The sequence below is a fragment of the Nestor notabilis genome, unplaced genomic scaffold, assembly GCF_000696875.1.
Source record: "Nestor notabilis isolate BGI_N333 unplaced genomic scaffold, ASM69687v1 scaffold32716, whole genome shotgun sequence".
In the NCBI taxonomy this organism is placed as follows: Eukaryota; Metazoa; Chordata; class Aves; order Psittaciformes; family Psittacidae; genus Nestor; species Nestor notabilis.
In genome coordinates, this window is record NW_009933949.1 from 1 (window position 1) to 27,925 (window position 27,925).

The 27,925-nt window shown below is 37.7% G+C and overlaps 1 protein-coding gene across 1 annotated transcript; it reads right to left on the minus strand.

Annotated features, from left to right (window-relative positions):
* Nucleotides 1-204: 204 nt before the first annotated feature.
* LOC104407735 (calcium-dependent secretion activator 2-like) lies at nt 205-27,426 on the minus strand (the record flags this gene model as incomplete). The annotated part of the gene is made up of 3 exons (XM_010017096.1): nt 27,250-27,426; nt 20,367-20,699; nt 205-285 (listed from the first exon to the last, which is right to left on the minus strand). Coding segments are annotated over exons 1-3 (591 nt in total), but the record flags the coding sequence as incomplete, so codon positions are not given.
* Between the last annotated feature and the right edge of the window lie 499 nt (nt 27,427-27,925).

The window sequence follows — 27,925 nt, forward strand, 5'->3', positions numbered from 1 at the left end:
GACTGCTGTAGCTGAACCCAGGACAGACAAGTTTGGAAAGTGTTGACGCAGATACTCCAGACCGGGAAGAAATGCATCTGCCAGACTGTTTTCAAATTATCTTCTGGTTATCTTTAGAATCAGAAACTGGAAACACACACTGTGTATCATTCTACTGAGTCTCATGTGAAGGTATGTTCTTGGTACATGACAGCAACCACTTACCCTTGCCATTTGTTCTGCCAATTGTAGTCGTCCATCTAGTTCACGTCTGATCTGGGCTGCTTGCTCATCTCCATTATCCAACTTGGATAGAGAATAAAAATAAAGTTAACTGCAAGAAATGTACTATATTTTAACAGCAAGTACTGTAGTTAGAAACAAAATATAAATGAATTGCATCCTTTTTGTCTTAAAATCAGTGAAACGCTAAGCTAATACATGGGTTTGAGTCTCGATAAAATAAACGTAATGGCCATCAGTTATCCATGGCAGTCAGGGTCTCTGAAAGGTAGCCAGCATTTCCTTGAGTTTTTAATACTCAGGCTAAACAGAGGCAGTATATATTTCCTTATGAAAACATTTCTCCATGAAGCAGAAAACTGGACTGACAGACTGGCTTAGAAAGTATTTGCAAGGTAATCTTCTCTTTGGTGCCATGAGTAGGAATATGTAAGTAAAAGAAAAGAAAACTGTGTGGCTACGCCTTCTAAGTGTGCCATTATTTCCCTCACGTAGCTCTTTTCTGCAAACACCAGCCAGTTGCCCACATCAAGGCATATCCAATTTTTGAGCCTTCTGTATTTTCATACTAAGGGAATAGTCATGACTAAACATCTGACTTCCATCAGGGAGGTAAAGGGGAAGGACAGATCTATTTACCTCAACAGAAAAAGACAGGTCTCAACAGAAAGGAGACTTTCCAACTCATTCTTCACCCATTTACTTATTAAGGGTGGTGGTGGAGTATATGCAAGTGGGGCCTCACCTCAATGCACTGACCTGCAGAGCTGGTTAAGAGGAAGAAGAGTGACACATCTGGAAATGATCAGACACAACTTGCCTTCTTACCTGAATAAATGTCAATCAAGGACAATGACAGAGTGGAGGACTCTCTCTGTCTCTAAGGCTAACCACAGACATGATGCAAATTGCTGATACACCCCTAGTGCATTTAATATCTGGCTAAGGTTTAAGGATACCTGAATTGGTCTTCACTAAAAAAACAAAACAAAATAAAACTTAAGTTGATTATGGATGCAAATTGGCAAAAATTGGTTCTCTAATTAAACAAGATAGTCAGTTAAAGAATGCACAATTAATTTGGTAAATGATTCATTACATGAAACTAAGGTTTTAAAATAAGACTGCTATTCAGGGCATCAGGCCAAATATATGATGCCCTCTCTTTTGCAATGCTCCTCAGCTAAAGGAGGAGTGTCAAGGCACAACTTAAATGACTGCCTCTATTATTAACTCATTTGAGAAGGCAAAAGATTTTGTTTAAAGACTGATGTTTCATTATTTTTCCATTGAAAAAACACATGAAATGATCACTTAAGTTAATGGAGATGTAACCTGGTTTTCTAAATCTTAGCTTTTAACTTAAATCTGCATTGCTTCCCAAAATGTTTGTACTTGAGTACTTAAAAATGTTCTGATTTCCTTATTTACTTATTTTTAAACTTCAGTTTTCTTCCTGAAATATTTATGCATTATAATGGGTTTGAAATGTAGGTACATAATGATATTTGGTAAGGTATAGAAAGAAGCTGATGAGATGAAAGACCTAAAAACACTACTTTACTTACAGAAAAGAGACAAGGTGGCACCACATAATGCTTCTGACCCTTAAATATGAAGGCATTTTAAAAAATGCAACGTAAAGCCTTAGAGATTATTTTAAAAGAGGGTCTATATAAATTCCATTTAATAAAAACATTTCAGCTTTCTGCAATGGCAGTAATTATGCACCATAGGCATTTACTGACTGCACCAACACTAGAGATGCTCCTCATGTCATTTAAACCTCACATAACCAATTAGTCGTATTTTAGCAGCAGGGGACCTCACTATGGAAGACTCTACAGACAACAGAGACCTGTTTTCAATATAAAATACATTAGAATTCCTCACCAAACAAACCAATGTTTCCCATATGCCATATATACGTCCCCTAAAACTTGAAAACCTAGGCAGAGACACTCCTCCCCTTTTGAAGGCTAGTTAATTCCCAGATGAGAAAGAGTATGAATAAGACAACTCACTTGTGCCCTTTCTTTCTGCAAAGATGATTATTTGGATTTTAAAAGGTTCTTCAGAAAAATCAGTAGTTGTGAATGACTATGCTTGGGTGAATAAGAAGCTACTTTTTGTATATAAAAAGAAGTGGTAGCTCATTATCTTTTTCCCCCACACACAATGGTGTTACATAAAAACAGCTTTCTAAAATAAACCTGCCACCATTAGACATCAAACTATTAATTTGAAAATGTTTTTATTCATTCATGCTTGAAGCTGTCTTTATTTTTTCTCACTCTGAAAAGGGCAATCATTTTTATTACAAACTTCTTTATTAGTAGAGATGGAGCTGGAACGTCCTCAATATGCAAGTTATCCTCCAATAAGAAATGTTGGGTGTTTTCAGTTGCTTCTGTAAGCTTTGACTTCTGAAAGATAGGCTGAAGTTTTCTACTCCAAATTCCTGCTCTAACAATTCCAAACAAAACACTCCCTTGTTTCTGAAAAGGCCAGGGAAGACAATACACTTCTTTAACCATCATAAGAAAAATGGTGACCATCTTGTCAAGAGCTCTAGCACCATCTTGCTCTGAAGTAAAGATCTGAAATTTAGCGGGGCCCTACCTGTGAAAATAGCTCAACTCTGGCCAAGTTATAAACCTTTGGAAAATCAACTTTGCAGCAGCCAGGCTACGAAAAGCCTCTAGTGGAGACAAACGCAGATTCAGCATTCAGCCTCATCTCCAGGTTGTGCTGCTCTCACCCTTGAATATGCTGCTCTTGCTGTTGAATATGCATGGAGTCTAGGCTCCTCAAATATTTGCTGATTAAAGACAGGATGTAAGTTTATCAGACTTAAAAATCATTATTCAGATCAACAGCACAACATCTTGCTTGGCAAACAGTTGCTTAATTTATGTGCCTAAACAGCACAGAATGGAAATACATCTGAATGAATGAATGTTTCCATATTTTAACAGGTTGCAAAAGACTGCATACTTTGTGATTCCAATTCAAATAATAACTGAAAAAAATTACTTCAAAGGCTGAAACATCTATGTATTTTGGAGAAAAAGAAAAATGGTACACTGGCAAAAAGCCTGGTAAATGTGCAAGAGCAATTTTGGGTGAAAAAGGTACTAATGCTGCCAATACATACTGCACTAAAGCCCAGGGCGCTCATTTGCATCCCTCCACATATCAAGGAGGTCAGATGTCCTATGCCCAAGAAACAAGACCAGTTTAAGCATGAGTGAGTGAGTACTGATCTGATTCAAGTTATTGTTCTTTACATTCACAAGTGCTCAAACTAACTGATAGTTCCTCCAAGTGACTGTTTTATTAATGTTCGGTTAGCTTCCCTGCAGCTTTCTAATTCATAGTAACATCAATGTGAAATTACATTTTCCTGCCTATAGCGACATAAATCTCTCTACATTTAATGACAAAATTGACAGTGCACATCTCTTAGGACTTGCTCTTCTTTCTGCAACACAAAATCCAAAGTTTTTTCACTCTATGTGACAGTAATGGCCATTTTTCCTTTATAACCACTTTTTGCCACACACGACCAAGTCTGGGCCCTGCTGAGCTGATAGGTTATTTGTGGATGTCCATGTGAGGTAACCTGCAGGGTCCATCCTGGCTACTGTCTGACAGCCAAGGCAAAAACTGTCAACATACACCAAATGGAATAAAGGGCTTGGATTTAAAGCGCTATGATAATGCTGGGGGAAAAAAAAAAAAAAGGATTTTTGGATGTAACTAATGGCATCCTGCAGCAAGGCAGGAACAGAAAGCAAAGGCCAAAGAAGTCCCAGTGCTCAATTTCAGCTGTCAATCAAGTAAGCAGCAAGCAGGCAGGTGTACTAGATGCAAATACCCATGTTTTTCAGACCATTGTCCTTGCTACTCTTATCTCTGACTCTAAAAAAAGGAGTGTTGATTTAGACAGACCTGCTGCCTCCAAGACTCACAGGATTTGTTCCTGTTCTTATCTTTACACAGGCAGACTTGCTCTAAAGGACAGACTGGGAAGAGATTAAAGGTATCTAAAGCATTAAGGATTCACCAGGCACTGAACACAAACAGCCTGCGGAGATTCCCAAAGTTTCCTAAGCTTGTGAACCAAGATTAGGAGCTAAATATGTAAAAGGAGAAGGATCAACAACTTCCTAGTCAGGCCAAAAACAGAGTGCCCAACTCCAATCTACAACAGCAGATGCTTTTGGACGTGAATTCAACAGCGCTTCACTTCCGAAGAACAAAACAGCAACAGAAATAAATTGCTTCCAATTCCTTTGGGAGAGAAAAACCAGATTTGACTAAGAGGCAGGGCGTGAGAAGCTTTCCAAATGGCTTCTACTAGACCTTTTCATAAACATTCTGCCTCCTGTTTCGCAGCAAGAAAGACACATAAGAACTGTAGTCACTCCTCTATTTCAGAGGAAGCTATGCCATTCAACTTCAGTTTTAGAATCTTTTATCTTCCTTGTGTACAGATTATACAGAGGGTTAATTCAGATTCATAAAAAAGATTAATAAAATGGTATTAAAAACCTCTCGTGTTCTCTGCACGCTGCAAAGTTCCTATCATGGCTGATCTTGCCTGTGTGATGGAATCTTGCAGAGTTTTGTGGGAAATCTGCAGAACACAAACTTTAAAAACTCAGTTCCTAAATCTCCCTCTTCCCAACTTGTTCATTTTCCCCGTCAACACATACAAACAGTGAGAAATTGTTAGTTTGGCAAATAAACAGAGATATGTTTTACAGTATGTGCAACACAGAATTGAAATATAAGAGGAAGGATGTCAAAGAGAGAAAAATCTATTAATGGTTAAAACAAAACAGGAGGGAAAGCACCTGTTTCTGAAATTATTTCTCTTATGAAATACCAGAATACATGTTTGCAGGTAATTCTAAGTCAAAAGAAGAACTCATCAACCACTGAAACATCTTTCAATTTTTCTGCAGCAAGTAAACTTATAAAAGCTGAGAGGTCCAAAGCCTGCATGAGGTGTTCGAACAACTTTCCACAATGCACCGTCAGGCCCCACAGCCTTTTCTTATCGACTTTGCTGTAGTAAAGCACAAGATTGCCTTTCAGACAATTGGCCACGCTGATCACTCAGTTTTCCTGCAATGCAGTGCCAGCAAAAAGCTCAAACATCAGTTTGAATTAATTTGTTTTAATACAAGTATTTAGTGACTGCTATTTTTTTTCCGCTTTTATTTTTTTCTTGAGGGAAGCAATAGTTTTACAATAACGTAAATAATAAAATTAGGATGGAGGGGGTATAGATAAACAGAGCAAGCAATTAGCATATCACTTCCTCTGTAGCCAATATTGTTAACAACAAGTAGTAACGCAGAAAAAGAGCAAGGCAAGACAACAGACATACTCTACAGTAGCTTCAGTTGGCTAAAAAAAAAAATCAAATCAAATCAAATCAATGTTTTCAAAAGCTGTCTGACCATCTTTAATCTCTATACACCCCATCAACTCAAAAAGTTCATGCACAATCTCAGACGATGAGGGGTTTTAGTCTCTGAAATATTCTTTATAAAGTTCTGGACATGCTTACGTGATTTCAATGTTGACTTATATACATGTGACTGATTAAGGTGGCAGAAGGTATCATTTATACCAATTGTTTGTAGTCATTAACTATACTGATTATACATTTATTTGTAAAAAATGATTATTGTAAAAATACTAAAACCAAACCAAAATCTAAAATCAAGATTACATTAATGCAATGGAAAAAAAACCCAAACCAACAGAATTCTGAAAAACAAAACTGAAAACTATACAATTAAAAAACCCCAACATAAATCCAAGATTTTAATCAACCATTGGGTGGACGCTTTGACAGTTTACAAAACAATCAAAGCCTAGAGTCTGATATTGCATGTCCTTACCTTCAAGCTTTGAAAACATATGAAGTGCAATTTTAGAAGTTTCAGCACCAGCTAAAAAGTTCTCCCTCACAATCTGATTTCAGGCACTATGAATACCAAAAACCTCCAGGAAATCCCGCAGTAAGACTTGAAAATAAACAGGAAAGGAAGCACAGAAGTATTCAAGCTCATTCACAATATATGTAGTAGGAATAGTTAAAAACTAAGGCTAAGAAACTGATAGAATGTCTATTAGAAGCCATGTCATTTCTATAAATCAGTTCCATAAGAAAAGGTTTTTTTAAAAAATAGTTAGAAAACATGCTTTATTGTGAATTACTCACTTTATCAACTACTACTAAATGCCATCTTCTCTGGCATTTTGACCAATCTCAAAATTATGCTGTTCTTCAAACAATAGAAGATGTAATTATACGTATGTTTAATTCCTGTTTGATGCCTCAAATTTTAAAGAAAATACCTTCCTATTTTCCCCTGGATTATACAATCATCTTGGTGCAACAGATACAAGAAATCTGTTAGACTTATATAAAGATCTGTTGGATCAGACAGAAAGCCCATACAGCCCAGAGTTGTGGGTGTGACAGTGACAGCAGAGAAGGCTATTTAGGTAAAATGCTGAAGCCTGGTTGTTCTCCAAAGTGCATTACTCCAGTGACAGTTGTGGAGCCTGAGGAAGTGTGACAGATGTTATAAGGTACATCCATGCCTAGTACAATTAGCATCAATTTATGGACCTGTTCTCCAAGAACTTGTCCAAACCCTTTTGAGCCTCCTGCTGCTGTCTGCCCTCATCACTCTCCATGAGAAAATGTTATGGAAGTTCTCCAAAAGCCAGATAAGGAAGCATTACATTCATTTTCAATCTCCTACAAACTTCCTTGAGTGTCTCAGTTTCCAGTGGTGTGTTATTTGGTGAGTGAAAGTACACATCCACCTTGGCCACTACATTCATTAATTTGTAAACCTCAGTGATACTTCTCCCTGCCAACCTCCTACCTCCAAACTGAAAAGCTTCAGCCCTTTCAGTATCTTCTTCAAAGGCAGCTGTTCCATGATTTTTAATGCCACCCTCTAGTCTTCATTTTCTAGTCCTCTAGTCCCCTATATCCCTGAGATAGGGAGAACAAAGCTGCACGCAATGCTTAAGATATGGGCATAAGAAGGTGATATAAAGCAAGAAAATGATGCTACTGTTGTACACAAACTAGTAGTTTCACCACAGGGAACCTGGAGTGTCCTGCCTGAGCTCTAACTGTCCATGCTCAGCTCAGCATCCTCTGGGAATGTGCTAGTTTATTTCTCTTCAGATGCATTACCTTACATTTAGCTACATTAGAGCTTATCTGTCATGCTTTTGCCCATGCAGTGAGGTCTTTCTGGAGCTCCCTGCATTAAAGCAACATCAGAGTAGCCAAGACTATTTAATATCACCTGTGAACTTGGAGATTTCCTTTACATTGCCTTCTCCGGGACACTCATGAAGATGTCGAATAAAGATGCAACACTTCTAAACAGAGTTAACCAGATACAAACCACACTTAAACTCTCTAGGAACCAATCAAAAGGAAAACAAAAGAAACTTTCCCCTCAAATGTCATTCTAAAATACCAAGACTGCACCATAAATCACCACCATCCAATATTTACTACAGAACTTGCCATTCAGAAAGAAGTGCCATGATATGTCAGCCCACTGACTGTTTAAGAACAACACTGTCTTAAAATCAACAAGTATTAACACTAAACTCCAGAAGTAGATGTGATTAGAATCACATTAGGAATGTTAGCACAGGTCAAAAGCATCACTACAAGCAATGGAATTTTCTGCCTCTCATTCTCTTGGCATTTGTGATGATGGCACAAACTAACAGGCAAAACCCAGGTCTGCCCTTCTTATTGGGTAAGAAGGTTGAACCACCTCTGCTGGACAGGACGAAAACCTGAGGAAAGTAGGTTGTGCTGAAGGAAGGAGAATAATGTAGTATGTCATACTGTAAACGTATTTTATCTAACTATACCTTAGTTTCTACATCCACATATTGGAGTTCATGGATGCTGTCAGGACAGACTCTACACGTTCATCAGAGCACTGTCTTCCACACTGTAAAAGTCAAACTTGTAAGCTTTTGCTAACTATGAAAATGCCTTCCACCCCCAACTTTGCCACCATAACATTATGAAAATCCACATACAAAATAGTTCAACTTCTGCTTAATTTCCACTTGAGCCTTTGTCTTATTATCTGTATGGGTGTTCTTCCTACAGTTAGACAGCACAAGAAGCTTCAGAGCCACACATAGTCTATTTTACCATCCCAAAAAAGTATCTTTTAAGACAGAAATACAAGGTCCCTAGGTAATCAATGGAGAGACAGAGAAGCCTCCAGAGAGTTATTAAAAGCTCTTAAGCAGTTATCTACACGCCTACCACAAATACTGGAGATCCCAACCGCACTGGCAATCTCTAGTAAGGAATGGGCGTTCTTACTCTCTCTCTTTGCCTCGGACCCTGCTGAAATAGGTATTGGCTGTCTGCTTCAACACAAGTAGTTTTCAGGTTCTGTCTAGGGAATACTCTCCCACATCCACCCTAACCAGGAAGTGATGGGCGTTAAATGAGCTATGACTCATGTCCTGATCCTCCTTAGAAAAAGGCTTCCACCCTCCTCCTCTCCCACCCCCTGCACAAAGATTACCATATACAAGACAATCCAAAGATTAGCATGCAAACCTTGGTGGTATATACATATTTATGTCCCAAAGAGGTTCACAGTGTTTTATATTTTCCTGTAGTTATCCTTGCTTCAGAAGGAAATCCCCTCTTTTGTTTACTCTCCTCACTCTTCCAAAAAACTAATGCAGAATGTTTCCTTGCCTTATTAATCACTGATTAGATCTTCTTCGGAGTGTTGAAACCAAAGGGAATATGTGCAATTATGGCAATAAATGTTAATGAGCATCGCATTAAGTAAGCAAAAGCACCTTGAATGTCACGCCAATATTTTTTTCCAAAATAATTACATATGGTTGACTTAACAAGACAGAAAACTTAAAATTCAGGCTGACAACTCACAACTGAAGCACCAATTTATCACAGATTTTCCAAAAACTACGTATGACGTTGCTTTCAAAATGCACCATGGGAAAAAAAAAACACAACACAAACATAAAACCAGACGAAACCACTCAGATATAAACAGTTCTTATTTCAATTGGCAAGATGTATCTATTTGGTTGAAATTCTGCCTTTGTATTTAAGCATATGCAGTAGGATATTAATAGTTCTTGTGAAACAGCTAATAATTTCTTCAAGAAAGTTTTCTATTTAAGAAAATCAGTGGATAGAAGGAAATACTGTTGAAGTTTTTTGTAAATACAATGTGGAGAAGCTAAAAGATGACAGAAAAGGAATCTCATTTTTTCCCTTTCTGTTAAATTCTGTGGCATCAGCCGGAGAATGTTCTCCATTGCTATGTTTTTCTAGAAATCAGTGATATTAGTGATGTGAACCTATCCGTAAAAAGAAAAATCCAAAATAGCTGAGGACTAAAAAATTATTTAATCCAGAGTTTAATGTAGAAGAAGGTAAGCTTCACCTACAGATTTATGTTGCACCAAAAATGTTTTCCATATCTATGAATGTTCTAGTATTTAGAGTGAGGTCCAAAAGAAAATAGGTTCTAGATCTTCAGTCTATATTCTGGTTATTTAATGAGTGGGAAAAAAAGACCTTCACAAGGAAGATGAAAAAGTACTGCTTAAGAGCATGGAGCTAGTGTGTTCTTAACATGGGAAATATTTTTTTGGTGATGAAAGAAAAGAGCCAACATCTGCTTTCCATGACTATCAACTGTTGCTCCTCTGAAAGTGTAATGTAATCAAAAATATTCCATGTTTAAAAACATCATCAGTTATCCCAAAAGTAGGACCAACTCTACTTAACCCAGCCTAGAAATATATTTCTCCAACTTACTTGAAAACACCTCTACTGACATAGAGTCCATATTCTTTCTAAGCCAACTCTAGTTAAATGCTAGTCCAGTATTTAAGAAGCTTTATACAGAGTTCAACTGACTAGGAAGGATGGGTCTCCTTGATCGTACTCTCTTTGCAAGGCTACAGAAGTCTATCTTCTTCACCATTGTCAGGCAGAGGGGAAGAACAACTCCTTCACTTCAATCTCCTACCTATGCTTCCTCTAATGTAGCTAAGCATTATCTCATCTGTAATGAAAGGACACTGTTGGCTCTTACTCAACCTGGCACCCATCCTGCAAACCACACCCCAGCTCCCACCCCATCCTTTTTGACAAAAGCGGCAACTCAACCACTTGGTTCCTAGTTCATAATCATGCCCAAGGTTCTCTCGTGCAACATGCAAAACTTTCCACTTCTCCTTGAACTTCATGGGGTTTCTGTTAGCTTAATGCTCAAGAGCATCCCTAACCATTCAGCATGTCAGCTGCACCACCCTCCCCTTCAGTTTCACACTGTCCACAGATCGATGAAGATGATAGATTCTGTTTCATCATCCAAGCTGCTTATAAAAATAGTGAGCAATACTGAACTCTGGAGTGCTGTGTTCCCAGCTACTAAGTGGGATTTTAAACCACTGCCTTTCAGCTTTCTGAGCGAGACAATTTTCAAGCCCTCTAATAGTAAACTTCCTCAACTTACAAATGTGAATGAGGTAGAAGATGATGCCAAAAGTCCTACCAAAGTCAAGGTACATTACCATTAACTGCTCTCCTTATTCACACAGTCAGTCATTTCATGAAAGAAAGCAGTCAGGTTCGTCAGGCATGATTTGCTCTTGGTATCCATGTAAATTAATAGTGATCACTTTTTACACAGGTGAAAAAGGATTGCAAGAGACTGTGTTCCATGGTCTTTCCAGAGAATAAGGTAACATCTATAATTCTCAAACTTCCTGTACAAGAGGATGGTTTGTTTGCGAGCTCTTGTGTTCAGCAATTGCCACCAACACAGTCTTAAAAACTTTTTCAATTGCTTGCACAATGCCATATTAACCTCCAAGCAAACTGGTGGCAGGTGTCTGAAATCCATCATGAGGATCAATACCTGCCACTGGGAGACTTCCTTTAATTGTTGATAGCTTTATCCTCTCAGTCTGGTGGGCTGTAACTGATCCCCATCACAACATCACTAGTGTTACTTTCCCTTCTGATCTTGACACAGAAACTGGACTTCTTGTTTGTTGCCCAAATAGTGTAGACACTATCATGTCGGCATTAGTGTAGCAACATTTATGAACACTCTTCTTTTTGAGAGGGACATTATTGTCTCCCTTGTAGCCTTCCGTCATATATATATCTTCTCCACACGCACTGGTCCTGAACCAGTTTTCTAAATGAACACTTAGAGAAAGACATGGAGCCATTCTCCTGATGCTAGAAGCTATAAGCTTCCAGCTTCCATCCTCCCAGAAACACGGGAATGGAAGGAAACAGTACTAACATCAAGCAGGTGGGAAAACACCAGTTACAAAAAGTCTGCTACCCATCTGTAAAACATAATAGTTGCTCCAGTATGGTAAAATTGGAATACTGGTCAGCTAAGTTTCCCTAAGGAGAAATAGGTATTTCAGGCAAGATCCTGCTGTCTCCAATCTCCTGAGGAAAGGTGCTGCATGGGGAGAAGGCTGTGCCAGACTGATTGAAGCGTTATTTTACAGTGCTTCTAATAATAAAACAAAGTTACTCCAATAGTTGTGTGTATCTTTGGAGACTCTCTCAGACATGGCTCAGTATTATATATGCCTTCATTTACGAGCAGTACTAGCATTCCCATATTGGAAAAGCTTGGCACTGCTTTAGGAAGTGAATAAACTATTAGGAAAATAGTTTATTCAGAGGTGATGGAGGGACTGACTCTTCCCTTACTTCATTCGAAAATGGATAGTTCTTCTGCCAGCCTCAGCATTGACACCAAACTATCTGGATGATATGGACAACTAACTTTAAATCTTGCAATACAAAATACGGGAATAAATGACAGACCAAGAAGCACTTCACTGCATGACAGCTCTTCTGTTGAGAAACAATCCTCTTTAAGGGTGAGAGGGTGTCAGGGGTGGACAGCCTGGAAGATCCGAGACTGAGAGATTAGATCATACAGATGAGGACAGTCTCACACGAGGAGACAGCTGAAAAGATGACCTGAGAGTTCTTATTTTCAGGACAGCCACAAAAACACCTCCCTAGAGGATAAAAACACACAAATCATAACATATTCAAAGAGAACTGCAAATCTCTTGGCTGTTTCACATACAGAATTACTCTTGCATAGGACAGGCTATCCTCTATTATGGCTACGCTTTGACAGTTCTGTTTAAAGTGTATCTACCATATATATTAGCTGGCTCACTTCTAAATTTACCCGTATCTTTCCCTTTGGAGAAACTGTGGTGCAGGAACTCATACAAACCTTGTTCAGGCAGCCACTTGCAAAGAAACTTCCCCTCGAGAAGGGAGAGCTAAGAGGGTTCTGCCTTAAAAATTTCAGAAATGGGAGAAAAAAGCAGCTAAGCTTCAGAACAAGATAGTCAGTATCAGTGAGTGAGAGGGATACAGAAACATAGGCTCATTCTTTTCCTGTGGCTTTTTCAACTGCTTCTGCTGGCTTCACACCGGCTGCTGAGACATCTCAGGATGAAAAAACCCCGCAGATGAACAAACCTAAATAATCAAATTGATTCTTGGGATGGAAGTGTCTGTTCTAAGCAAAACTGGTTTACTTTGAATTGATGAAGAGGGAATGCAGAATACTGCTATGTCTTAGGCAGTACAGGTGACAAATTCATGCTAAGTGTCATTAACTTATTCAGCTTGCTCACAAGCATTCATTCAGATGCACATGTAAGCTAGTAATCAGACACATTAATAAACTTAATCATCAGTCTGGAAATGCGGCTGCAAAAATTATTTGGTATGTATTTATTTACTTGAAGACACAGAGCCTCTCCTTAAACACAACAACAAGAAGATATTAATATGACAGCCTTTGGGAGAAAATATTTATTTTTATTGCTTAGTACCAAAGTAGAGGAACTTTATCCTCAGCTGGTAATATTAAACATGATGAGTCAAATGCACTGGTTGATGTTAATATAAGTGCACATTAAATGTTCGATATATTTGGCTGTGAGTGTTGAAGCAGCTTAACTTCCTTGGATCTGGAACTCAACAGAATGTCAAAACAGCATTAATTACTTCATGAAGACTTCAAAAGAATATTCTAGGGGAAAAAACACAGGGACAGGTAAAAAATAGAATCAGCTTAAAAGGATCTGCTTTAACAAAGCCAAAACCAACTTCCTTATTTTTTAATGCTATGGTGCCTATTCTCCTGCTGTTTTCCTGCACTCATTGAATGCCAAAGACTCAGAAAACAAAACAACTTGAAAGAAAGATCTGCAGCCAAAATATCAGTGTTGGTTATTTCAATTTCCAGAGGAGGCACAAAGTAGAGCAGGGAAATGGGTAATTCGCAGCTTCTCTCTGCTGATTCTCAGTCAAGGCTGGCTTCTCTCTTGTGATAAGAAAGGTGATACACAGGAGAACAGGCTTAGGAGGATGCTAACTTAGAAAACACAGGTAAATCCACTAGTCTATGAGTGCTGCTAGTCTCTCAGGCTACTACTGTCTAACTCCTTCACGCAGGTGCAAAACAAAACACAAGAGGAAAAGCCACATAAGCACAAAGAAAGCTCTACGATACAGCTTTACAAAACATGTACATTTTGACTTAAAAAAAGATTAAAAGTGAAAAACTGTTCCTCGATGTGTTTTCTTAACACTTATACTGAACAAATAAACCTTTGCATATTTTCATAGTTTTTAGATGTCCCACTCAAGTTTTCTCCATAAAAAGCTGAATGTAAGAAGGATAGTACAATACCTCAAACACTGAAAATGCATTACAGCTGCCAACACACCATTTCTCTCTTGTTTTTCCCCAGTATTTCTTCAAGTACAAACAAAAATATTTCGAAGTACTTCTCCATTATGTAATTTGCAAGGCTTTCAAATATTATTCAGAGTCAGATATTTAAATATGCTAAAAAAGTAACTTGCTTCTCTGAGGATGCTTAAATACCCTTTCCACCATTCTATCATTAAATGAGAACAAATCAACACCCTTTGGGGAAATGAGAGATTTTTTTTCCAAAGTAAAATCTGCTATTATAGAAAAGAACAGTTTTTTGCAGGAGCTAAAACTTTTCCCTCCCCTCTTTAAATTCCATCAGTGTGTGTCAGCTGAACTGAATCACTTGGGGTTCCAAGACTTTCTTTTTCACGGGAACTCACATTATTAAGCTGAAACTCCAAACTGGCCTGACATACGCTGTTCAGCTTAGCTCTGGATTTCTCACAGACTCATTACAGAAATAATTTTAGGAGGAATATTCCAGATTGCAGCACTGTTCTCCAAAACATCAAAACTCTTGTCTTGAGCAAGACCTCTCTGGACCTCTCAAATGTAGGTAGAAGACAAATGAAGCAAGAAGACAAATGAAGCACCTCAGAAAAAAATCCCTACAATTTAAAAAAATGATAACTGTTGGAATAACTTCATATTAAACTCCTATGTGCATGTAATAAAGACTGATGTCTCATGAAGAAGCGACAACATCTAAACCCCTCTGAGAAATGACAATTAATTTCTCCCATGAAATAATTGGTTTGAATTGTTCTGCTCTCACTGGAGAAAAGGCAGCGGCAGCAAATTTTTCCCCTTGAAGAACAGGCAAAAATCGGCCAGACAGCAGAAGCAGATTTTCTTGTGGTTTTGCTTTTTTTTTTTTTTGTGAGGAGGAGGTCATGGCAGAAGATGTATCCTTGAATTTTCAGGTACTAGAAACCAACAGAGTTGATGTGTGAATGAGCCTGAAGTGTGAACACTTGAACATTTCTGTTATAAAAGGCATGAAACACTTTTCAGGTTGACAGACGCATATGACAGTTTTAAAGCACTGACCTGTTGTGTAAGGAAGCATATTGTTACTGCATCACGACTGTGTGCAGAAACTTTCTAGACTCACATTTATCCTATAAAAATGTGGTCAATGCCTGAGTACGAACTACAACTCTATGCACTCCCACAGTCCCACAAAATAACTGCTTTTCTTCTCCCATGAGATCTCCCATACCACTGCTGTCCCTCCACCCACTGAGAGCCCAAACAGCTTCTCCCCTGACTCCTGCCCTGCCTGCCATCTACTATGAACAATCTGCATAACTGACTTTTATCTAGAGAGCAAAGAAACTCAGCCCCACACTGGCAGCATGCACTCTGGCTACCCAGCAGTAACATAACATAACATATGTGTTCTATAATATACAGCCCAAGCCTTTTGGGTTTTTTTCATGTGACTTGCCCCAACTTAAAGAATTAATGAATCTGTTTCAGTTTTGGTCTACGTATTGAAGGGAATCTTAATATTTGTTTAATCACTTCAAGAAGTATCAATGCTACCCTGATACTTTCTGTACAAGGATATATTCTTGCACTTCATAAAGTTGCATTTATCCTTATAATTTAGTGTATGAGAGTTTCTAAGAAAAATATCCAGAACTATGGGTAATCCTATGATTCGTGACATAAATGTACTACTTTTCATGATTTTACTGAGGAAAGGATCAGAACTACAAACATTCAAAAGTAATTAAGGCGTTGTGGCAAATTAAACTGCCCTTAATTTGACTTATTTCCAAACCTGCATAATTAACTGGACTTCAGTGAAGTGCTGGGTGAAAGAGCACAATTGTATTGAGCATCATAAGAAGACTTTGATTCAGGAGAAATTCTTCACATAAATCTCTCTCAATTAAAAGTACAAAAATTTATTATGGAAGATACAATATAGTCCACGATTCTCAGTATTACGCACTTAAACGAAGAGTTACATGTTGTAAAAGCTAAAGATAGTAAAGGATGTGAACCAGATGCAACACAAGGCTTTTAAGCAGAAAATTGTATCTTGCACCAAAGTACCATCTAAAACTATTTACTGAAGAACTGGTTTCTGGTTGATTCCCAAAAAGTCAATAGTAGAAGACTTCGCAAATAATTCTTCTTAAAACCTGTTACATTATTCTCAGAATTACTTACTATCTGTCAGAAAAGAGAATGTGACTTGCAGGAATTTTTTCATTATGAAACTCGGTGTTCTTTCCTCCCCGCACCCCAGACAAGGCATTCAGATCAGCTAAAAACATCAACCTTATAAAGGTACTTTCAAAATAAAACTGTGTGGACTTCTGATTTACCTGGTACAGAAATTCTAGTACTGGTGAAGTGTAGCAAGAATAGTGCATGACCACACATCAGTTTGAGTTTGACTTTCAGTTTGACTTTTTGCATCAAAGTTATCCTCTACACCAGCGAAAAATATAAAAAAAAAAAAAAAAGAAAGAAAAAAAAGAAAGAAAGAAAAAAAGACTATATCATGTTTGATGTCTATAAATCAAAGAAACCATAACAACACACTGTGGCCGGGCATCTCGAAAGCAAGTCAAGGAGCTCATTAAGTCCCAGCTAACTGGAAATCATTTCTGTACCATAAAACACAGCTTAAGGCAACACAATGTAAATAAAAATCAGGTGAAAGCGTTGCCACTTTAAAAAATGGATTTTTTAATCACAAAGAAATAGAAGTGGTTGGCATCAGTTGCTGGCCTTCCTTTAAACTGTAGTCGAAAATGAGTTCATAGAAGTCTTCAACTTAATGTGAACATCCTGTTAATGTTCACTACCTAAGGGCAAGCTTAGGCATTTAATGTATGTAAAAAGATTGACAAAAAGTTATTCTTCAAAGAAAAATGAGTAAAATTCTCACACGTGGACTGTGTGTTCGACAATGTCAGAGAGCTGGTCTATTACTATTCACTTTATTTTTGATTAAGTTCTTGTGCTGATTGAAGGAACGCTGTTTCTCACTGCTATCATACAAAGGATGGAGACTGGCAACCTGTGCAGACCCATAGTAACCCACACCCTAGCAGAACCAGCTGATGAGCTGCTGCAAGACACCAAGGGTTTAAGAGTTGAAGGGAACATTCCATTTAGAACAGGCTGGGGAGCAAAAGCTGCTGAAAACCAACGAAAAGTTTCTAAATGCAGAGAAAGTCAAAAGGAGGAGGATGACAGACTACCTCCTACTGTTAGAAATAGCATCCTTGTCTATTTAGCAGGCCTGTAGGTGCAGGATAATTTACTCTTATCATCGATATTGTAAGACATTTTTCTCTTTCCTATTTCCAAAGGGCTGGAAAGAAAAAAGAAAGGGGAAAAGAAGAGAGTTTTCTGCACAAATTATAACTGTACAGATTTGCAGTTAAGGGCAGCTGTTTCTCAGAGCTGCAAAATATACAGAATTTTATATATCTGATTCTCTCCTAGAAGCACAGGCTAGAAGCCAACTCATCAAAACCTCTATTGAAAATACAATTTTAACATCTGTTTGGACTTTCACTTATCTCACTGCTCCCAGACACTATTGATTATCATTATCTGCAAGTCTCTAGTATTCTAAGCAGCAGTGGCAAAGGGAAATGAAAGTGAGCATTTTCATACGAAGACAGATAGAAGCTTTTAGGGCAGAATGAAAACTGCTGCTGCTAACTGAAATCTGACTCTTAACTTAATTTCATCTTCTATAAATGCACTGTCAATAGAAAGGAATTAGATACAGCCTAAACTAAAATATTTATTAAAACTGTAATGAGAAATAAGGGATTTCAGCAAAGGAGAAAAGGCATTACATTATCAGAGACTGGTTGCTGTCCGCAAGGTACTTCCTGGGAAGGCTATGATTGTTGTCTTTTTCTTTGCAACACGCTTCTCCTCATGCGTTTGGTATATTATGTGCTTGACTGGACCACAGGAACAGGATATGAAATGCATGGTTGGTAGCAACTCTGTTGAAGTACAGAATTAAAGTTTTTATTCTGCAAAGTAATCTCATCCTTGCCTTGGAAAACTAAAATCTTCAGAAAACTAGAACTTCAAAGAAGAAGGATATAGGCTCGAGCCATTCTTCCCAGATTTAAATATGTAGATGCTCCTATATCTGCTCCCAAAGTAAGGCTCCCTTTCTTCCTGCCCTCCAGTACTTATATGAATCCAGGGTAAACAATGTGTACTTTGGAGACCTGCACAGGAAACTTTACAACCTTCAGTGCTCAAAACCAGGAAGAGCAAGAGAAGAGTCTTCTCTTAATCTCATTGAGTCATCCTCACACACATCAGGATGATCAGTCAGTTCTTCTCCCTTCCCACCTAACAGATTATTTCCTCTTTAATTTGCAATTCATAAAATAGAAAAGAAAGTCATCTCATGCTTAAAATTCTACTATGGTAGAAGACTATGAGTCACTGCAATGTTTCAGTCTCTCTGGACGTTATGGACCAAGTACAGTCAGAGAATTGTTTACATTTGCCAAGCAGTTTTGTTCGATCAACATTCCTACAATTAAGAACCAAAATAGAGAAGCCTTCAAGTATACAGATAGAAGAACCTAGGCAGCTGTATCATCAGAACCCCTTCTAGACTAAGGGAATGATTTTTTTGTTTAATACTTTAAAACTCTACAATGATGCAGACTAACAGCAGATTTTGACCATTCACAGTGACGTATAAGATAAGACTTAGCAATCATTAGACACCAGAGGCAGGAGGAATTCATACATCATGTTTTCAGGTATTGGAACAGGTTGTCCAGAGAGTTTGCAGAGTCTATCTCCATTCTTGGAAGTTTTAAGACCTGACTGGTTAAAGCCCTCAGTAACCTAATCTGTCTTGACAGCTGATCCTGCTTTGCGCAAGAGGTTACACTAAATGACTTCCCGAGGACTTTTCCAAACTGAATTATCCCATACATCTATGTTCTATTGTATAAGAAAAAAACCAACAAACCACTCAACCAACAAATAAGCAGGATTGTCCCCCAAGATTTCAGTGCTTCTTCGTCTTGTAACCAACCTGTATATACCAGAGGTTAGCTTCATGATTTACATGTATGTGAATTAAGAGGCAAAAGGAAAAAGATGGGGCAAACAAGAAAAAAGGACTATTTTCTGTCTCTTTCCATTTAAAACACTTCTCATTTAGAAGTCTCTTTCCACCCTCTTGGCAAATAGCTCACATCTAAAATAGGAAGCCATCATAATTTGCTGCCGAATAAAATATTATATTTTCTCATTACAAAAGAAGAAGCAGCATCATGAACACCACAGATGTTTCAATCATTTATATAATTTCATGCCACACTAATCCATAAATGAAGTAGGCAACAATGTCAAAGACTCCTCATTTGTTCCAGTATTAAAATGGCCCATAACTACGAGCCAGTCTTCAGCATAATATATCAAAACCAGCTTAGCTGTAGTCTGGTGTACTATTTTATAGACAGTGTAGAAAGCTGTGTGAACTCAGCTTAAATGTTATATTCCACACTGGTTTGTTGCAAGTCCTTCAAAAATATCTTGCTTTTTTCAGGTTTTTCCTCCCTCAGTAACTGGTAATTTATACTTGCATCACTATCACGACTGGCCAGATAAAATAATTTTACACACCATTTACAGCACTGATTAGCGATAGATTACACATATAAATCCAAAAGCAGTTGCTGAACAGACTGTCTTGGACTCAGTAATTTATGGGGAACACCACATTTATCTAACAAAACAACAAAGTAAAAATGTGCAAATTAGCTTCGTAGATGGCGTTTGAAATGAAGCACATTGAGTTCTAATATAGCGACCTCCTAGACAATGGATGGCCAAGAGCATCCTGAAGTCAATCACCTTTCACCTATCCATTTATGGCAGCAGATTTCTTTTAAAGATGTACACATACACACAAATATATGTACGTATATATGTGATTTATATGAGGGTATGCAGGAATACAGACCATAGAACAGTCTGCAGATCACCCAAATCCCTAGAACTGTGATACTGCAAAAGGTCTCAAGAGGTCCCTGTAGCATAAGTGCCATATACTCTGGCAGACCCTTTTTCCAAGAGCTCTCCAGCAAACAAATGATGCAAAGATTCCCTTCTGAGGGGCCTCATCCCCTTGGACTCTGAAGATGTACTTAAAACTAAAGGCTTCTGCACATAGGGAGGAAGTACTTGACCTGTTAGCAGGGGGAAGGTATTTTGGACACAACAGAACCAAGTGACACTGATACTTACTTGGCAGGCATTATAAATCAACTGGTGTTCCAATTTTTTGATCCCTAGAATCTGCTGAAACATTTCATACAGCTGTTCCTTGCTCAGAATCAGCTCCGACACAGCACTTAAGGCCATTCTATTTGGCTGTTTGCAAAAGTCCTCTTCTCCCCTGTATATGGCGTCATATTTGGCTAGCCAAGAACTTAACACTGTCTCTTTGCTTAATCCATCGATTTCCGGCAAACTTCGGACTCTCTTCTCAATGTTTTTCTTAAAAACATCTCTAAAGTCATTTGCAGAACATCCTCCACTGTGGACCATTCTTGCAACCCGGTCACTCTTGAGAAACACCTTTTAAAATAAGAGAAAAAGAAGAAAAAAGAAACAGAACAAGTTAGTTGTGGACACAAATACAAAACAATCCCTTACAAAGCAATTACAAACTAATATTTTGCTTCTATGTAAGATGACTTTATAAGGAAGAGTTATACAGGCCAAGCTTGCTGTATTTTTTATAAAGAAATAAGTGACCATAACTATGTCAAAAAAGTAAGTTTCTGCATTGAATACTTAAACTAAGTAGCTTTATCAAAAAATTATGATAGCTAAACTGAAATGAAGTTTGAATTAACAGCAGCTAATTTAAAACTTACCTAGAAGATTTAATTAATCTTTTCTCCACAAAAGGTCTAAAGTTACTTGAAAGGAACTCCTGGATAAGCTACACTGTCTCAAAACTCAGGAGTATGAGTTAAAATATGCCAGACAAGAATCTCATGGAAGATGAGATCCAGGAAATCCAGGAAAAAAAAAAATAGTAGAGAAATACTACAATCAAGATCGACAATAGAGAGAGGAAAGACTCAAAGATACAGAACTGGTTCTACTACTTACTGTAAATACAATACTGAAGACACAAGATGGGATCTTTGTGTAAAAAACCCAAACAATAGCCAACACAAAAAAGCCCCTAGAGTACACATACTCTAAGATTTGACAAGACAAATTACAACAACAAACCACTTAAACCAGCATCAGCGTTCTGTAAGAACTTGTCAGTGTTTAAGGATCGTAGCATTCATTTCTTCTTCTAACACAGGCCTTGGCAAGGTTGATCTTTCCAGCCACTGTATATGACCAGCTCATTTCCTAGTAGCAAGTCTCATGAAACTTCCTCCTCAAAATATGATCACTGCAGCATGATCAGCCCTGTAAACAACGGATGTGTGCCCTGGACAAGGGATAGCTGTACTATGCTGTTGAATGGTTATCTTAGGGACAACTCCTGGCTTCCTGCAGAGGAGGAAGATGGGTTGAGGCCCTCCATTCTGCCAGGCTTGGTGCTAGGAGACTGGGTGGGTGCCACACCAACACCCCAAGCACAGCTGAAATGCTAAGAACAGATGTGGTATCACATGATCTAAACAAATTTCCTATCTGTCACGTTTCTGACTGTTTGCAAATACTATGAAGTGGAACATGAGTTAACTATGCATTTTCAGATGGTCTTTTTAGTCACAAAGAGCTATGAAAACACTATGAATGGAGATAATAGCACAGTAGAGATCTGACTTCATGTTATTACACGTTGGAAGATGGTGCACCTAACAACCAGCCTAAAATACTACTGTGCTTCATGTGGAAAATATGAAACAGAGGAGTAGGAGCTAAAAAACTGAGCAGAGAAGAATATATAGGTGGAAACAGATCGAGGAAAACATATTCTAAAAGTTCCAGTGCTTGCTGATGCATGTTTCCCTGTAGCATATTTTTAAATGCAGTTACTTATAGAATATATCTTTTAATAGACTGGGATTTCAGCAGATCTTAAATCCCTATTTTCACAATTTCTGTGGAAATCCAGGGGTGTGGAGTATCTGTATGGTGGAAGCCCCTTGCAACCCTGGGGGTCAGACTAGATGATCTTTAAAGGTCCCTTCGAAGCCAAACCATTCTGAGATTCTGTGAACAAATACCCGAATTGGTAGGCTGCAGATTAAGCCTAAAAGTACTTGCCCAAACAAGTTACGAAAAAACCCCCATCACCAATATCTGCTAACCTCATTTTATGCTCTAACTGTACCATGATGGATTTCCTTTTGTGGAAACGTAAGCATCTGAGGTTAAATTCTTATCCATAACAGGACCTATCATGGTTACTGTCAATTAATACTGATACTAATTTCCTCAAAATGGTACAAAAATATTGAATCTCATTTCAAAACAAATAATAATAACAATAACAAAATCCACTCAGCAATAAAACTTATCAGCACAAATAGGTACAATGATATTAAGCCTTCCCTTGTTTTAACAGTCTGCAATTACAACTGATTAATTCCTCCAACAACTTCACTGAAAAGCACACAGAAAAAAAAGTATTTAAAAAAAAAACTAACTTGAAACTGACTTCAGCTATTTTGTCCTGTTCATACACAACATTAAATCTTCCACTCATTAGTTTGCATACCCAATGACAGAAAGCAGGTGTGGAAGAAAGAGTGAAATTAAGACTATTTATAGGCTCTTTAACCCCAAAATCTCATGTTTATCCAAGATGACATGTCCCTATGTACTGCTAATATAACTAGACCAGTCTAATTAAAAATAATAATAAAAAATTACCTGCAAAGTACATACTGTAAAACCATAATTTACCTTTCATTACCTTCTTTCAGTCATATTATGCAAAACCATTAATCCAGAATGCAGGGGCTGAAAAGCTGCTAATACTTCCCTTGACTTATGAACTAGACTAATTAAAAATTTGTATCTGATTTTGAAGCTGATTTTCTAGGAGACCGCAGGAAAAATCTGATCAATTTTTTCAACACCTACGCATGGAAGAGGAGCACTGTTCTAACTCTTGGTGTCCACAGCATTGACAAAATGATGGCATGTTCATGTTGGGGAAAATAAGAGGTATGTGCAAATACGAAATACGATTTACAAGTATCCCTGACTTTAAAAATGTTCCTTTTGAGGTCTTTTGGGTCATAAACCATATTTTTATTACATTTGCAAAAATTATGCCAAGATAATATCTCACCACCTTCACAGGAAGAAGTTCTCCCCTGTAAGGGTGGTGAGCTGCTGCCATGGGCTGTCCAAAGAAGTCGTGGCTGTCCCATCCCTGGAAGTGTTCAAATGCCAGGTTGGACAACCTGGTCTACTGGAAGGTGTCCCTGCCCATGGCAGGGGGGTTGGAACTAGATGAGCTTTAAGGTCCCTTCCAACCTAAACTATTTTATGATTCTATAATTCTTTCACAAAACATGTGTGAATATTAAAGGAAATTACTCAAAAAAATAAGCCCAAGTTGTTAATAAGAGACTGCAAGAAGCGCGTGTTTGGTTCTGAAAAGGAATCCATTTGACCTAAAGCTGTCATTGTACTACTCCTTTTTGAGCAGCAACTTAACAAAATTTTTCCTGAGGTTGGAAAAAAAAAAAAAAAGTAACATCATCTTTAAAATTAACTACTTGTATTTGAGATGATTAAAAAGTAACGACAACATTTGAAGAGAAAGAATCCATTTTCAAGACTTTGTCTGTGGCAGAAAACCGTAAGAGAATGGAAATCCAGTTAGGAGTTTACTGTATGCCTGAAATCTGACAGAGTAAGGTGCATTAAAAAAGCTATTAAATGTCTTGTTATTTCTGCTCCTGAAAGACATATGGTACACTTCATGTTGAATGCAAAATCCTTTGCTTCAGTTATATTTCTTGAGATTTGTCTGCTCAGTTTCAAAGCTCTTCTGAGCCATTTTGTGGCTGCTTTAAAAAAAAAAAAAAATCTAAATAGAAGTTTACGGGAATCACTACCATATAGAGAACAGTATGCAGCCAGTTTCATGCCAATAGAGCTACTGCTTCCCTATTGTTCCAGAAAGCCTGCCTGGCTGAGTATCTGTGGATCCAGAGTCTAGGGATACATACATGCTTTACCACACTGGTGGTACTTCCCCAGCAGCACTCATTTTACAATGAAATATATAACCCCTTGTAGTAGTCTTAATGAAGTCCACCACTTTTTCTTCCATGTGGATTATATATGCAGCCCAATCATCCCTGTTAGGGAAAATATTTGTGTTGATATCCATCTTTAAAGCAAAATACTAATTAAGCACATTCACTAAATTGTCATCTCTTCTCTTTATTCCTGTATTGGGATTGTCTGATCATTAGACTTAGATCTAATTAAATAATCATTCAAAAACCTCCAGTGCTAAAGTGTTATCTCAAGTCTCTCAACACTTGGAAGAAACTGGAGAGAAAAGAATACTAGAGGTTTGAATGTAAAACATAAAATACCAGAAAAAATTATTTGGGGACACAGAAATCTGTTTCTCCAGGGAACTAGATTTGGCAGATCAGCCATTATCATTTGGAAATTCTTGTATGATTTAGAAACAGTTTTACAAGAGCCAAAGTTTTTAATGAAGTATTTCCTGTTTCTACCAACATTTTCTAGACTTCCTCAAGGAAATCCTGGAGTGACAGTCTTTGTCAGTCAGCATTTGAACTTTTAGTATCATTACTGGTTCCTTGAATCGAGGTCATTATCAAATCCTCACGCTACCTACTGCTAACAAACTATCAAACATCAAAAATAAACACTCCATTAAAACATACAATGCATCCAATAAAAAAACAGATGGTTAAAAGACAGGTTTTGATGGGCCTAATATATCAATTCTAAGGAATTTTTCTTATTCACATTATTTAGAGTCCTTCCAAATACTCTTGAACTGAGTCATACCCACAATCTTTGATGGATAAAGTTCTCTTCACATCATAACCATTCAAAGATGATCAGGTAAGGAACTAAAAAAGAAAATCATCGACTTCTTCCTTATAATTACAGTGACAATTAAAATTTGCGTCTATCTGCTGAAGAATGGTTTAAGTTCACTTTTTTCCAATCATTATACACATGCAATTTCATCTGTTGCAAATGCAGGTAAAAAGCTTAATTCAAAAGAGTCTTTTGCACTAGGTAGTTACATTAAAAGTATATTTCAATTTAAAGATCATTTAGCAGTGCCTACAACTTGAGAAAATATTGGAAATATTAAACAAAGACATCGTTTTACATCTTATAGCACATACCTGTGGGAAACAATGGAAGCTATAGGATTATTGCCAAAGAGAAGTAACTGCTTGGCTGGAGAAGAAAGAGTTAAAGAAGAAACAAAGTACAATCAAGCAGAGCAACCAGCTGGCTACAGAGGAGAGAGCATAAGATACCAAGACACCTGGCTGAGGAGGAGAGAGCATAAAGATAAGAGACTGGCTATTCTGGGACTGGTTGTGAGAAAGCGATCAGTGTTAAAAAACAAACTATAAGTCAGGAACTAAACATGATAGGCTACAAACAGAATGGTATAAGAGCTAGAGCAATAAGCTAAAAATAACTGTTGTTAGAATGGTATAAGAAGTTAGAGCAGTAGGCAATAAAGTGATTCACTGCGTGAAGATGCTCTGGGCCCGTGCCTTCATCCCCTCACATACCCCTTGAGTAACATTTCTGTTTATCAACCATCATACTGAACTTGACTATTTATATATGCAGGCAATACTAACATCTTTATCTTATTCCCTACTGTAAAGCTTAGGAAAAAAATAAAAGCAATATACAAAAGAGTTTGCATAAATTCAACTGTAGGTAACTTTTGCCTTTTCTTTGTAAACAGATCAAATATCAGGTCCATTAAGCCGTGCATTACAAAAATTATACGTGTTTCCTTTCATTTGAAAGACACATACTGCTGGAGTTTTCTATTTTAGCCAGTTTAGAAGGAAAAAACACAATAGTTACAAATATCTGCAATGTTTCTACCAGTTTGTGTAAGGGGCATTACTAATAAAAAGTAACATTTTGTAATTCTGCTACACAAACCAGTAAAACACAACCATTCAGCTACCTGCTTATATATCAGTTCTAGCAGAGCCTGGCTCACCTTCAGACACAGCACCAACTGTGCAACACATTAAGCTCGCACTGACCAAATTATTTTACAAGCTCTTTTATTCTCTGCCTAAAAACTCTGCAAAAGGGTTGATAAAGAGAAAATCTATAATCTAAGCCCCTACTTTTTAAACAAAGGATTGCAAAACCAACCGAACAAAAAACATGCGTTCTAAACCGTACTTTACCACAAAAGGGAAAAATATATATACATCAGCATTTTTAAACAAAATCTCAGTTTCAAACTAACATTCTCTTCCAAAGTAAAACACAGAATGAAACACATGCATATTTTAATTGCAAAAATGTTGTGCCTACAATACAAATCTCTTGTAGAACACCACTCAAATCTGTGGTATATCCAGTGCTAGAGAACAAAAATCCTTGGTTTTGTAGGCAGTAAGTTACAATGGAAGACTTTTTTCAGCATAAAATTGCCCTCATAAACTATAGGAAAACTGAATTTTTTCTTTCAGGGAATATAAGTGTGTATATACATATAAAAATGCATATGTGTGTATGTAATAAATGTGTGCGTGTACACACAGAGAAAAAAACGTTGTAGTCAGTCATGTTCATCCATTACCCATTTTGGAGACAAACTGAATTCAGTATGACTTACTGCTTCTTAAGTTTTGAGTACAAATTTTGTGTGGTAACACAGGATTCTGTTTAAGCATAACTTCATTTACTCTTTTAAAATTCAAAAGGGTACTGAGAAGGGCAGAAGGACCACAAGAATTTCTCAGTTTCTGAAAAGGCAATTCCTTACTCATCTGGCACAGGCTGCCCAAAGAAGCTGTGGCTGCCTCATCCCTGGCAGGGTTCAAGGTCAGGATGGACAGGGCTTGGAGCAATCTGGTCTAGTGGAAGGTGTCCCTGCCCATATCAAGGAGGATAGAACTAGATGGTCTTTAAAGTCCCTTCCAACCCAAATCACTGTATGATTCTGCGACCCTATGACTCTTGATTCTAGGATCTGTACACCCTTAACACCTTCTAGTAGTGCAACTGCACCTACATCCTCCTCTTCATTAAGCAAAGCAGCACTGGGAACTTCATTTGCCACAAAAGGAGCTAGAGATTTTTCTTCATTTTTGACAGTCATTGCTGTTCCTCTACCATTAAGGAGATCACATTCACACTCTAGACACGTCCTATGTTTTAACAGCCAGGGCTCAATGCCTCTCTCATGGAAAAGATGGTTGCAGCTCAAAAGGCACATTACATCTCAGAGACAGTAAACTTCTAGACATACTAGACACATCTGAATGAGCTTCCCTACCACCTTTCTTTACAACACATGGTTCAAACTGCCTAATAGGTTTTTTTCACTTCTGTTAAATTCTGGCATTACTGAATCCAAGCTCTTGGTATCCTGCATGTTCCAGAACAGTAACAGGTGTGTGATGGGTGCACTCTACCCCTTAGCTAAACTAGCAGAAGTTTCGTTCAGGTTCCAAAGGAGATAAAGGCCTGAGACACAGCCGGACCAGTAACTCCTCTAGTTCCAATCTGTTTTCGGAGCAGAGTGACACAGTTGGCATTGGTGCGTATGAACTTGGAACACCAATCATGCTACCAATCATGCTATTAACACGTGAATA